General features: G+C 39.3%; 1 protein-coding gene across 6 annotated transcripts; it reads right to left on the minus strand.

The window, feature by feature from the left end:
- Positions 1-2,607: 2,607 nt before the first annotated feature.
- On the minus strand, positions 2,608-12,411 carry LOC142622296 (elongation factor 1-gamma 2-like). 6 transcript variants are annotated; one of them, XM_075795745.1, is made up of 8 exons: positions 12,079-12,411; positions 10,871-11,981; positions 10,081-10,547; positions 9,923-9,987; positions 9,786-9,826; positions 9,576-9,677; positions 8,917-9,389; positions 2,610-3,156 (listed from the first exon to the last, which is right to left on the minus strand). In XM_075795745.1, exons 1-2 carry the CDS (start codon positions 12,126-12,128, stop codon positions 11,363-11,365), a joined length of 669 nt encoding a protein of 222 aa, XP_075651860.1. In that variant the 5' UTR covers positions 12,129-12,411; the 3' UTR covers positions 2,610-3,156; positions 8,917-9,389; positions 9,576-9,677; positions 9,786-9,826; positions 9,923-9,987; positions 10,081-10,547; positions 10,871-11,362. The 6 variants fall into 6 exon arrangements, with proteins under 6 accessions (XP_075651861.1, XP_075651859.1, XP_075651858.1 ...); XM_075795746.1 differs by having other exon boundaries at positions 2,608-3,156; positions 8,917-9,491; positions 9,923-10,547; XM_075795744.1 differs by having other exon boundaries at positions 2,609-3,156; positions 9,923-10,547.
- Positions 12,412-15,085: the final 2,674 nt, after the last annotated feature.

Consider the following 15,085-nt stretch of genomic DNA (forward strand, 5'->3'; position numbering starts at 1 on the left):
CTCTTGTAATTCTGTGTCTGAATGTAGCAGATGTGTGATTTCACTATGCGAGTTTATTTAATTTTCCAATTTATTATATACCAAATTCCAGTTCTAAATATTTAATCAAGACAGGTGTATCTGATCCTAATTGAAGTAATTTAAATAAGCACAACCACAAAAGAGAATTTTTTATGGATTTTTTTTAACAACTTTTTTTATTGAACTTTTTTTTTTTTTTGATAACAATTTTTTTTTTTTTTGATAATTTTTTTTTTTTGACAATTCACAAAAAAGATCTGGATATCTATGTTAACGTATCTCTGTCAATGCCCCACGATTATAAAAATTCCGATCGAACGGCCAATTAGGCTGGTTCAATTGAGAATCAGCCGGTCCAACCATATTTTAAAACCATGAATATGAGAATATCTCTGTCTGTCAGACTCCCAATAAACTATGAATAGCGGAAAAAAAATAGTGAATCCATATGAAAGTGGCAAATAACCAATCACAATTTGACACGTTAAATAGTTATGACAATTTATGTGATACTAGAACTACTCAAAGTGTCAGGCTATAGGCCACTCAAATTATTCAGAATAGGGTGATGTGGGCTTATGGGTTCGCGCTTTATGATGCGGCAAACTCCTCAATTTTTTTTTTCTTTATGAATCTCAGTTGTATTTTTTTTGTCAAAGGATTTTTCTTTTTAGAAAATTTTATTAAGAAGATCAAATTTAGAGTTAGCAAATAATGTACTCCAAATTTGATCATCTTAATAAATTTTCTATCCCCCCCACCACCCAAAAAAAAATAGTGGTTTTTGTACATAATGAGTTTTTTAAATTTAAGTACAATTCATATTCTTAAAATTTAGGATTATTTTTATATTAGCCTCTATGTTTCAAAATTTTCATTTTGGCCATTCATGTTTGATTCTGCTTTTATATTGACTAATGATTCTTAAGTCTACATTCCATTTTCGTTAGTAATCTAACAGTTCATAATTTGATTTTTTTTTTCTATCATCAACAATGAAATTTTTGCATTACACAACATTTTAAAGCTTGTGTTTCATAAAACATTTAAATATGAAGAGCATCCAACAGTTAGATTATTAACAAAAACTATCGACAATGCTAATATGAAAACAACCTCAAACTTCAAGAATTAAAAGTGCACTGTAGTCTTTCATTTTTCATGCCCCAGCTTTCTCAGCTACCAAAAAAGAGATTTGCGAACCTTTGTGAACCAAACATCTAGCTTCTTACATCCCTTTATTGAATTTGCAATTAGAGTGCATGCAGCTAGCATCCCTTTGTTGTACATGAATATGCATTTGAGAAGGAAATTGTATATGTTTATTTGTTAAAGTTTGTTTCTCATCAATTTATTTAACTTTTTGTTAATTGGATTTTGTGTGTGTGTGTGTGTTTAAAATTGGCTAAAGTATGAATGCACTTAAAGATGTAAGGTTTTAAAAAAACTGAACATAAATTAGATAAGTTAAAAGTTAAATGAAAAGGCTCGTGGTTATGTGTTTGGCAAAAAGCTATTAGCTATTAGTTTTTTGTTTCTTGTCTTAGCTTTAATTTCAAATTCTCAAAAATTAACTTTTTAAAAAATAAGTTTTTTTTTTTTTGGTCTCATATTTAGCAAATAAGCGAACAAAACTACGGGAGTTTGCGTTTTGAGGTTACATCTCTCTCTCTCTCTCTCTAAAGGTAAAACTCATAAATGCTTGTAGTATAAACACTTTTTTTTTTCACAAAAATTCCCCAATTATTAAAATGGTCAATTATGATTGTGCATTCATCACTCACAATCAATCACTTTAATTATTTTTCTCAAAAAAAAAATTGTGAACTTTGTTATAAAAAAATTTATGTGGGTAGCATTAGTGCATTACTGATAAAACTATATGTTTCGCAATGGTCTAAATTTATTTATTTCAGTATTGTGACTATTGTCTTCCAATTCTAAAAGGGATCGCGTGATTAGGTTGGTCTTGGTCCAACATTTTTTACATTTGTGGTGCTGTTTGGGTCCAACATTTTTAACATGTGTGGTTCCATTTCCATGGATACTACAAATGTGATTGCCTTACAAACTAATGTTTTGTAATCTTCTATAGTAACCGTAAAACTGGTACTACAATTTTTTGCCTTACAAACTAATGTTGTGTTATCTTTTATAGTAAAATTGGTAGTAGCTTTTAAGACGTCCAAGACCAAGTGTATGATATGGCAAGAAACATTTGAGCAGTCTTGCACCAAACCCAAAAATAAATGAATGTAAATAAAAAAAATTCCAAGCCCATCTCAAAAGTAATTCTAAATTAGAAACTTATGAAACTTATATCAAACTGCTTGGTAACGTGGGACGAAACCCACTTTGAAACCCTTAAAGAAATTTATTTTATTTTTTTACTAAGTTATTATTAAATAGAGTAGTAAATAAAGAGAATCTGTATTGGATGAAATCTTTTTATTTTTATTGGGTATTGCAAGATACACATACGACAATCTCACTATTCTAAAACCAAAAACTTAAAATTAGGATTGGAATCAAAGATGTACAACCTTAAATCAGCAAACCAAGATTAGAAATTAGAAAACACTTGATCTGATAACAAACCATTAGTATAAAAAGGTGGACAACTCTTAATTTAATTTTGCATACCATCAAGCAACCATTCATCTAACACCAAAGATTCTATCATATAGAATATTAAAATTTTGAAACAGCAGAAACAAACTTATAAATTATACAAGACCTCCACTCAAACACAAAAAGGCTAAACTCAGTCTCTGTTTAGAAAAGCGTCAATAAAAACTCTAGCAGCAAAAACACACAAAAATACAACTTCTAATCCAGGGACTAATTGGGGTCATTCACTTGAAGCACTTGGCGTCCAAAAGATGCTGGCCCTCAAGGTTCGTAATCTTCAATCATCTGACTCACACGTTCCTTTTGCTCTTCATCTGTGATATCAACCTTCTTCCACTCGTATAGCTCCATGTCATAGCACTCATCAAGCACAAATTTCGGAATATCTTGCCCACAGAGAAGCCACAGCAACTTCACCTTGAATGGTGGCTCTGAACCGATCACTAGCATCTTTCCAAAAGCATATTTGCACGTTAGATTCATACTCTGAAGAAATCCACTGACCTGATTTGTTAATTAGTGTTACAAAGGAAACAGTATTCTCATCATTGTACCCAGAGATAGCAACAAGTGACATATAATGTAGAGAACGGGCTCATATGGAGTGATAGTGACGTTATTACAAGGTGACGATACATGAAGAAGGTGACGGAAGTTCACTTACATATTGAATGCGCGTCAAGAAGCTGACGACAATACGCTGTCCGTCAACTACTGTCACTAACACCTCTTTAGCATTCATAGCCATGCCCCTTACGCAACAACGTTAGGGTGACGGATCACGTGGACGAGTCAGGGGTGACGACCTTGACTGTGAAGTCTGGCTGATGTCCTTGGCTGACGGACCACGTTGACGTACGTAAGCCGACGACGGTATAGGAGTTACGCGTGGGCTGACGACCTTGGCAGGTGAAGGCCGAAGGAATAATCCAACTTTCATTTTTAGCCTATCTGGACCTCTGCTTATGTGAATATAAGGAAAGTCCTTGCGCTACGCGTTCGACTTAGTTAAGGAGATTCCCATAAGGAAAGGGCTCAATACAATAGACAAAGATCCGTGAATTACTCTTTTAAAAAGGAAAGTACATCTTCACCTGGGCGCAAATTTCGGCCACACACCACTATATATACCCCAAGGCCCTCATGACCCAAAGGTACGCACAATTACCTCAACTCTGGCACTCTAGGGCTGTTTAAAAGATTCTAACTTGATCGTCGGAGGGTCTTTGGCCGGCACCACACCGGTGCTCTCTGTCGATCACCTACCTTTTTCCTTCGCAGGTGTTGCTTCAAATCGGGAAAGTACTAGCAGCTTACTGTTGATCTTTTAGGCATCATCAGTTGGCGCCGTCTGTGGGAAAGCGTCAAGCATTTAGCCTTGCTCTATTCCTGAGACAAAAAGTTGTATGGTACTCACTCGATCGATGGCAACAGTCAACAACCAAGGCGACGAACCGCATGCCACAGCGCTAGAAAGGCAAGTTCAGACGCTGGCTGCCGCTGTCGAGCGCCTTACTAAACAGAACCACGACTTAGAAGAGCAACTACGGCAGATGACGGCGCACCAAAGTGCGCCGGGGGAGGACCAGGAAGTAGCGAGCCCGGAGGGGAGGAATGCCGTCAGGCCTGAAGGTAGTACTGCACCGACAAGGCTGGAGCGGCCGGAGACAAACCCGCCATCCGCCTCGGACTCCCTGCCACCTCATATCACAGCCGAGATGCAGGAGATGAGGGAGCGCATGGATGCAATGATGAACGCCCTTAAGGGACGGGTATCCAGCAATCTGGACGACCTAGTCCATAGAACGGATTCACCATTCACAGCGTTGGTGAACTCATACCCCGTCCCTTCAAAGTTTAAAATGCCCCATGTGGAAAACTATGACGGATCCAAGGACCCGCTGGACCACCTGGAGTCTTTCGTAACACTAATGCATCTTCGGGGTGTACCGGACGAAATCATGTGCGGGGCTTTCCTCACCACCTTGAAAGTGGCCTGCGAGGGATTGGTACAAAGAGTTGACGCCTAATTCCATCGGCACTTTTAAGGAATTAGGTGCACAGTTTGTATCGCACTTCATTGGAAGTCACCGACGCAAGAGGTCTATTGCATGTATATTGGGAATTAAACAACGAGAAGGTGAGACATTAAGGTCTTATATAGCCCGCTTTAACAAGGAATCCCTCTCGATAGACGAGGCAGACGACAAGACACTTGTGGCAGCGTTCATGAACGGGTTACAAGAGGGTAAGTTCTTGTTCTCTCTATGCAAGAACGACCCAAAGACTATGTCCGACGTATACTACAGGGCGACAAAGTATATGAACGCGGAGGATGCCTTGCTGGCCAGGGATGACTACAAACCCAGAAAAAGGGAGAGACAGGAAGATACGAAACCCGATAATGGACAAAAGAGGGGGAGAACCAGAGAGGGACGAGATGATCGACGACCTAAGCCGCCTACAGGAAGGTACACGAACTTCACTCCCCTGAATACGCCCATCGACCAGGTATTGATGCAGATTAAAGACGAGGAAAACTTGGCCTTCCCTGGAAAACTGAAGGGAGATCCCAACAGGAGACCAAGGGATAAATACTGCCGATTTCATCAAGACCACGGCCATGACACCGCCGATTGCTACGACCTGAAACAGCAAATAGAAGCCCTCATTAGGCGAGGGAGGTTACAAAGGTTCGTCACCAAAGAGAGGGCGAACCCGCCACAAAATCAAGCCCCTCGGCAAGATAATGATCGCCCCAGGCAACCAATAAGAGACATAAGGATGATTGTAGGAGGCACCGCGAGGGCCGGATCTTCCAAGAAAGCCCGAAAGGCATACATCAGAACGATCCAGAACGTCCAGTCGGCAAGTCCTGCGCTTGGAAGGTCACGGATTGGAAATCCCCCCATTGAATTCTCGGAAGTAGACGCCCAGCGCCTTCACCATCCCCACGACGACGCTTTGGTCGTCACCATACGGGCAGGAGACTACAACATACACCGAGTTCTCGTAGACAACGGTAGTTCAGCAGACATCCTTTACTATCCTGCTTTTCAACAGATGCGAATTGAAAGGGAGCGACTAATTCCGGTTAATGCCCCACTCATTGGCTTTGGAGGGGCGAGAGTACATCCACTAGGCACTGTCACTCTAGCGGTAACCGTTGGAGACTACCCACAGCAGGTCACCCGGAACATAACATTCCTGGTAGTCGATTGCTCGTCAGCCTACAATGCCATCATAGGACGTCCAACCCTTAACTCATGGAAAGCCGTAACCTCGACATACCATTTGATGATAAAATTCCCTACTGATCATGGAATTGGAGAATTGAGAGGAGATCAGGAATCCGCACGGGAATGTTACGTAGCCATGATGGAGATGGACAATCACATCCAAGCCATGAACATAGAAGAACGTCGGGTGGCGACAGAGCCCGTCGAGAGGCTCGAAGACGTACATCTCGACGAAGCCTACCCGGAGCGAACAACAAAGGTCGGAACCCTGGCCGACCCGGCGGTACGCCAGAAGCTCGCAACTTTCTTGAAAGAAAACAAAGATGTGTTTGCATGGAGCCACGAAGACATGCCGGGAATCGACCCGTCGGTCATGGTGCACAGGTTGAACGTATCGCCATCTTTTCCGCCCGTCCGACAGAAGAAAAGGACCTTTGCCCAAGAAAGAGATCAAGCAATAGCGGAAGAAGTCCGCAAACTGCAAGAAGCCGGATTTATCAGGGAAGTGTATTACCCCGATTGGTTGGCGAACGTCGTAATGGTCAAAAAGAACAACGGGAAATGGAGGATGTGCGTTGACTTCACAGACTTGAACAAAGCATGCCCCAAAGATAGCTACCCCCTCCCGCGGGTCGACGTCCTGGTGGATTCTACGGCCAAGCATCAGTTGCTAAGCTTCATGGACGCGTTCTCCGGGTATAACCAGATCCGAATGGATGAGGCTGATCAAGAGAAGACTTCGTTCGTAACAAGCCAAGGCCTTTTTTGCTACAAGGTCATGCCCTTCGGCCTGAAAAACGCGGGCGCTACCTATCAGAGGCTCATGAACAAGATGTTTGCGCGGCAGATTGGAAGGAACGTCCAGGTGTATGTCGACGACATGCTAGTCAAAAGCCAAGAAGAAGAAGCTCATCTGGAGGATCTCAAGGAAACATTCGATACTCTTCGCTCCTACAACATGAAGGTTCGCCAAGCATTGGGGGCAATCTGGCTGACAGAAATCCCTAGAAAGTTAGCCAGCTGACGGTGTAATGCCGTCAGCGGCAATCTCAGTCCTGCCGCGAACATGGCATCATACATGCCGACGTCCGCGGTTCGTCCTGAGTAACACCTCTCACCCTCCTCAGGCAGACGGATGGGAATGTCGTCGGGTATTTGGTAACGGGACCGCAAAGTTTTGAAAACATTCTCCGACATCGTCGGGAGAAAATTGTTGACGGACCACTCGGAGGGTAAGATGAAGGGACGGTCATCACCAGAGGATCCCGAGGTGCTCACTGAGGCTTCCTCGTCACCGTCACTCTGACCCCCGTCACTGCAACTTTCCCTTCCACGAACCCCTTGGGCTTCGTCGGGTACCCCTTCTTCATCACCGTACACCTCACTTCCTCTAGAACTCTCTACTTCACCGTCAGAAGGAGTTGACGAGTCTCTTTCTGACGACCAAGATAGGCCCTCCGCGGGCTCACGACCTGATGGAAAAACTTCGTCGTAACCCGCTCCGTCGCGGATTGACGATGGATCACTCGGCGTCTCCCTAGACATCTGACTACCTACAAATGACCTACAAACGACGGGTTTTTCTAAGATCCTAGGCAGACGACTTCACTAAAGGGCGTCACTAGAAAAGGTAAAAAGGTAAAGTAAAGAAAACTTACGTGTAGGAGGACGGTCTCAAGAAGGTGACGGTTGCACGATCGACGGTATGGTAAACTGGCAGTGACGAATTTTTTCTCTCAAGATGAACAAGGCGAAAAAAGTGGAAAAAAGGTAAATAGTGAGATATATATAGGGGAGAGGAGGCGCGAAAGACGAAGCGACACACTCGTCCAGACGCGGAGCCAATCTGCTTGTGACATGTGTCCCACCATTTAATGAACATGGCACAAACCACCATGCAAACACCATTTCCCCAGTGACACCAACTCCATGACCCGTCGCCCATGGCTGACGGGATAATGGAGTGGGGGGCAGCTGATAGTGACGTTATTACAAGGTGACGATACATGAAGAAGGTGACGGAAGTTCACTTACATATTGAATGCGCGTCAAGAAGCTGACGACAATACGCTGTCCGTCAACTACTGTCACTAACACCTCTTTAGCATTCATAGCCATGCCCCTTACGCAACAACGTTAGGGTGACGGATCACGTGGACGAGTCAGGGGTGACGACCTTGACTGTGAAGTCTGGCTGATGTCCTTGGCTGACGGACCACGTTGACGTACGTAAGCCGACGACGGTATAGGAGTTACGCGTGGGCTGACGACCTTGGCAGGTGAAGGCCGAAGGAATAATCCAACTTTCATTTTTAGCCTATCTGGACCTCTGCTTATGTGAATATAAGGAAAGTCCTTGCGCTACGCGTTCGACTTAGTTAAGGAGATTCCCATAAGGAAAGGGCTCAATACAATAGACAAAGATCCGTGAATTACTCTTTTAAAAAGGAAAGTACATCTTCACCTGGGCGCAAATTTCGGCCACACACCACTATATATACCCCAAGGCCCTCATGACCCAAAGGTACGCACAATTACCTCAACTCTGGCACTCTAGGGCTGTTTAAAAGATTCTAACTTGATCGTCGGAGGGTCTTTGGCCGGCACCACACCGGTGCTCTCTGTCGATCACCTACCTTTTTCCTTCGCAGGTGTTGCTTCAAATCGGGAAAGTACTAGCAGCTTACTGTTGATCTTTTAGGCATCATCATGGAGAAAAGGCATGACAAATGGTAGACTCACGTTTTAAAACAAAAGGAATGGGCCAGGTGGTTGAACTGAAAACAAATCTGCTAGTATATAAGCCAGTCACTTTCGTCAACTAATCAACGTGCATAAACATTTAATTTAACTGATCATACAAACATTTAAAAGATAGCAACCTCATCGTATATTCATATGAATGATTACTTCAACGGGACTTCTTGAGTAAATTAATACATAGGAACTACCAATGCAAATTATACTACCAATGCCTATATGTCATTATCAAAGGAAGATGACTAAAGCAGAGGTTAATAGCAACCTCTCGGAAGTTGGTCTTTGTGTTTGAGTACAGCCTCTTCCAGCAATCCAGTATCATCTTGCTTGGGGGCAGTAGATGGAGAGGATTCTTAGGTTTGGGCTTTGGAGCCTCCTCCTCTTCTGCACCAGCTTCTGGCTTGGGCTTCGCAGGCTCCTCCTTTTTTGGCTTCTTTTTTAAATTCATCCTTAGGCTTTGGTTTAGCAGATGCTTTTGGCTGAGATGGCTTCTTTGTACAAGCCTAAAAGCCAGGACAGACTCAGTCTGATTCACCATGGCTCCAGAAGTATTGTTACACATGAGGGAACTCAGAGGTAAAGCTCTTAATCATCAGTTGAGTGAAGCCCACATAATTTGCATGGTGTAACAATGTCAGCCAGAAGCACGGAATGCCCAACCATGAAAGTGTTTGAGGCAAGATGAGTGTTTACAGCACCCAGCTCTCTCTTCAATAATGAAGTTGCAGCTTCCTCGGTCTTCACGCAAAAATTATACACATCAGATATGGCTCATATAGGCAGTGCATAGTTATGATGGGATTATGAGAATTTAGATTTTTTATGTAGGATATATATAGCCTGCATTAATTTTTATTTTACATTATCATTCAGATGCCAAAAAAGAATTTGAAAATTTCCATAATAAAATGAGATGCAACTCACCAGAGGAAGGTATTCCGCACGTAAAATTTTAGGTCTATAAAATGCTAGAATATTAGCATCAATCTCAAATGATGCAAAATCAATCCACTGCTGTATGTGGACCTGAAAATTTATGCATATGTAACCATAAGCATCATAACACACGCACATGCAGAAAGAGAGAGCACCATCAGTAGTTATAAACATCTCAATCATCAATATGAAAAGAACCATATAAAGGATTGTCAGCCTTCAGGGCTTCAGGCGAGTAACTGCAGCAATAGATAAAAAGCCCATAAGTCCCAAAATAACAATCTTTAGAGGATCACCAAAATTAATGGTTGAGGGATGAAAGTCTATACTCTTACCATAACGTGCTATAGCATTGCTCTCAAATAGTGGACCATTAGGTGTTTCCACCACGCGCGGGAACCTAGTAACAGATTTATTAGGAAAGCCTTTCATAAAACGAACATGCAATTAGTGGAGTACAGATTACCACAAATTTTACAATATTGAACTATACCTTCCCAGTAGGTTTATTAGAGACACCCATCTCAAAATTTGGGGCTAGTTCAACTTTAACAGAGGTGTATTCCGCAGTGATGAGTGTCTTGTATGAATTTTTCTTGTGAAAACTATTCATTTGAGACGTAAAACTTTAGAAACTTCAGAGATTTAAATTGACATCAAGCAAGCAGCATACTATGCAAAGCAATCAAATTTGTGACCAATTGTATGGTACTTGCTAAGTGCTGACGAATAAGGCTAACGAAATGATATCATAATTAGTCAGATTCAATAAAAGTCTAGTGCTTTCAGAATCAAAAACAAAATTTTTCTTTTACCAGACGGTTTTCTGGGCAACCAAACACATCTTTACCACACAAAAAATTTCCGAAAGAGAAAAGAATCCATAACAGATCACATACATAGTACGGGACACGCCACAGCCATGGCTTCACGGAAAAACGCTTCGCTCCGATCTCAGATCTGAACACCAAAAAACAAAAACAATTATAAAAATGAAACCTTTAAAACGAATTGATTTGAAAAGTAACGCGTTTGATTCAAAAGCGAAACATTTTCGAAAAAGTCAACCATTCAAATTAGCAAATGAAATCTAATTTCGCCTGAACACCAATTCCACGCACACAACTACCGAAAAGAAATTCACAGCTTCCAATCAAAATCGCATAACTTCATAGTTACAAAAATGAAATCAACCCAAAACCAAAAAGATGCCACTGAAATAATCAAACATAGAATACTAAACAAATTCCAACAATAAATTCGGTAAAATGATGATTTCTTACAGATTCTCTATGTCGTGCGATAATATTGGAATTCCGAGCTGACTCCGTGGAAATCGGTATGTCTGAGAATTTGAGAGTCTTACAGACTTAGAGAGATTCATATGGTTGTAAGGCCCATAACTTTGACTTCCCAAAAAATTTTGGAAGCGCTGTTTTAGACAGAAGTGCTTGTAAAACGTTATAGCATTTTCCAAAAATATAAAATGTCATTTTAAGATGAGACATGTCATTAATATATAAAAGTAAAACCGTTATAATTAAATACTATTCAAAAGTGGAATTTGGATAATGAATTGGCCAATCAGGTCAGCCCATAGCATAATGAAATTATTGCATCTGTCCAATAACAATTATCCATTCAGACAAAGAATTTCAAAAATTACAAGAAAAAATTGCAAAAGCTCAAACCGTTATATTTAACTAAAACAAACAGCGCCAAGCCGCCAAATACGACTCTGGACCAACAAAAAAAAAAACTTAAAAACTTTATTGTTAATTAAATTCAAAAGGCATAGTGGCAGCAAGTGAAGTTCGACCCATAGCAATTTCACCGTTAATGGTACCGTCGTCATCATCACCGGTAACATCGAAACGGACTTCCCCAGCGTATTGACCTCCCGTTGTGACTCCCATAGCAAAGTCTCCGTTAATGGTACCACCTTCATTGTCACCGACGACCTCAAAACGCTCAGGGTATTGACCTCCCGTTGTGACTCCCATAGCAATGTCTCCGTTAATGGTACCACCTTCATTGTCACCGACGACCTCAAAACGCTCAGCGTATTGACCTCCCGTTGTGACTCCCATAGCAATGTCTCCGTTAATGGTACCACCTTCATCGTCACCGACGACTTCAAAACCCCCAGCGTATTGACCTCCCGTGGTAACTCTCATAGCAATGTTGGCACGGGATCTCCTAGCAATTTGACCCCTGATGGTTTCGCCTCCATTATCACCACGGACGATGTTGACACGGTTGGTAGTTTGGACATGGCGACCACCTCTGCAATTACGTTTCCACTTTTGTAAATATAAAAGTAGCAAAACAATGAGTATCAGTAGATATACCACTTTCCCAGCAAGGTCAAGCTGCGACAGCATTTTTTCTTCACTGTTACCAAGGAAAAGAAATTGTATCAAAAGGGGATCAAAACAAAACCAAAACAAAAACAAAAAAGATTAACCATAGCTATTGTTCTGTTTGTTACCCGCTATAAGGTGGAGAGAAGGATGAAAACTTGGGCATAGATCGTCCCATTCCAATTTGTTGATGAATTTAATAGAAGCTTAGCTTAGTTTAGCTAATTCTCTTCTTAACAAAATGGTATTCTTTAGGTCTCCGCGCCGAGCACAACCTATTTGAGAAAGAGAGAGATATTTGTCTACCGCAGAGGTCTATAACACAGTCCTGCTGCAGAGAGAGAGAGAGTGAGAGTGAGATTTGGCAATCGTAGAGTACTGCCTTCTCGCCTTTAAATAATACTACATAGAGGAAGTTCTAGATGGATCTATTGCTCTTTGAAATGGGGAGTGTCCAAAGGATGCATCTAAAATAAATCAAGGTAATAAAAAGTACCACGTCAATTAAAATATAAAGCAGTCGGCTACGGAGAAACTCAACTGTTGTTAAACATTGAGTTAACTAAGCAAACGTATCTTATCTGAATATTTCAACATCTCATTCTCTCTCCTCCATTGCCATGCTTGTTGTACATGGTAGTAGATGGTTTGAACGCGTGAGCGCGTCTGTCACTAAAAAAATATATAAATGTGTAAAGTTAATGAACAAAGTCTCTCTCTAAAATTTTTATAAAAAAAATGCCTATTACCCTTTTGTACATGTTGGCGTAATTTTTTTTTTTTTTTTTTTGATAGTCAAGATTAAAAGACTTTCATTAATTGGGGGGATAAACCCGTAGAGATTACATCCGATACGAATATGCTTTAGAATCATTGGGGGAGTGTCGTCCACCCACCCAATATAGTCCATTACATTACGCGTGTTACTAAAAAAAATATAATATAAATGTGTAATGTTAAGGAACAAAGTTTCCCCAAAACTTTTCTCAAAAAAAAAAATCTCCAAAAATCTTCAAACTTCTTTTATATATATATTTTGGATGTGAATTTTGAAAATATAACCATTGAATTTTATGTTCTTTATGTTCAAATCAGATATTAAATTTTGTTCAAATAAGATATTATTTATTATTTGATCAATTAACTAATTTTTGTATACAACTTTAGATTACAAAATTTTAAAATTATAAAATTTATTTGATGACATAGCAATTGATTTTTTTTCTTCTTAAAATTTTGTAGGCCTTATAGATATAATAAAAACATGCAATCTAACGGTTAAATTTTCAAAATTCACACCTAATATAAATATATATGATGAGTTTGGAGAGAAACTTTGCTCACGTTAATGACTCAGGACTATGAATTTTCAAATTACCCCAATCCATTTTTAATATTTTCACAACTACTAAAGTATCAATTCTTTACGAATCAAAATAAAATATAATAAAATTATGGTATTATCAAAATATTGTACCATTATGTTGTGTTCCTAAAAAATTTTTTTGATTTAGTCAATTTTGTTTAACCAAAATTCACTATTTCACGTACAAAAGTATCAAAACAACGAGGACCGGAACGTATATCGCTTGCCCAGCAACTTCAAGATGCAATAGCATTTTTTCTTCCTTGTTACAAGGAAAAAAGAAATTGTATTATTCAAAACAAAACAAAAACAAAAAGATTAACCATAGCTACTGTTCTGTGTATTATCCGCTATAAGGGTATGAAAGCTTGGGCATAGATCGTCATATTCCAATATGCTGATGAATTTAAAAGAAGCTTAGCTTAGCTAATTCTGTTCTTAACAATCTATCTGAAAAAGAGAGATATTTGATAATCTAATAAAACTTAAAAGCGAAATAATGGGCATGCGGCTTTAAATATAGGGGGAGAAAACCCACAAACCCAGAAGTTATACCTACTACTCCTGGATATGTTACCAACTGGTGGGTCCCACTATTTTTTGCCTCCCACTATTTTTTCCCTCATAATCATAGGGGATTTCATCTTCCTTGCGTTTCAAATGGTAGCGGCATTCATCGAGGATTCATTTTTAATTTCATCCAAGCCGTTCATATCTAATGGTCAGAGTCAAACACAAACTTGATTCATCTCAGCCATTCATTCACCACGTTAGGTTTTGCAAGGCGCCGACTGTGAATTTGGTTTATCGAATTTGCATGCTTTTCCGCTTTTACTTGTTCGTTTTTCCAGGTTGGCAAAATGGCCTATTTGACGCGTTTTTTATTTTTTATTCTTTTATATACAAATGAGCTGCTATGAAAAAATATAAAATATTAACGCAACAAATTACTATAATATTTTTATAATTATTGAAATGTTAATTTTTTATAGGTCAAAATAAAATAATAAAATATCATACTAGAATCAATCACAACTAAAAATAAAAGTATTGTGAAAAAAAAAGTGCGACATCTATAACATTTTTCACAACATTTTCATAATAAATCATAAGAGGTAAATTGCTATTGGTTCTAATTTAGACTTACTAATAAAATTACTTTTTTTTTCCACCTAACCTAAAAAATATGAATGTAAAAAATAAATAAATAATTCCAAACCCTCCTCAAAAGTAACTCTAAATTAAAAACTTATGAAACTAATATCAAACTACCTGGTAAGGTGGGACGAAACCCACCATGGAACCCTTTAAGAGTTTTATTTTATTTTTTACAAAGTTATAATTAAATGGAGTAGTAAATAAAGAGAATCTGTATTGGATGAAAACTTTTTATTTTTATTGGGTATTGTAAGATACATCTACGACAATATCACTATTCTGAAACCAGAAACTTAAAATTAGGATTGGAATCAAAGATGTACAACCTTAAATCAGCAAACCAAGATTAGAAATTAGTAAACACTTGATCTGATAACAAACCATTAGTATAAAAAGGTGGGCAACTCTTAATTTAATTTTGCATACCATCAACCAACCATTCATCTAACACAAAAGATTTTATCATATATAGAATATTAAAATTTTGAAACAGCAAAAACAAACTTATAAATTATACTAGACCTTCACTCAAACAAAAAAAAGACTAAACTTAGTCTGTTTAGGACAGCGTCAATAAAAACACTAGCAGCAAAAACACACACAAAAATACA

The sequence above is a fragment of the Castanea sativa genome, chromosome 1 (assembly GCF_040712315.1).
Source record: "Castanea sativa cultivar Marrone di Chiusa Pesio chromosome 1, ASM4071231v1".
NCBI classification, from domain to species: Eukaryota; Viridiplantae; Streptophyta; class Magnoliopsida; order Fagales; family Fagaceae; genus Castanea; species Castanea sativa.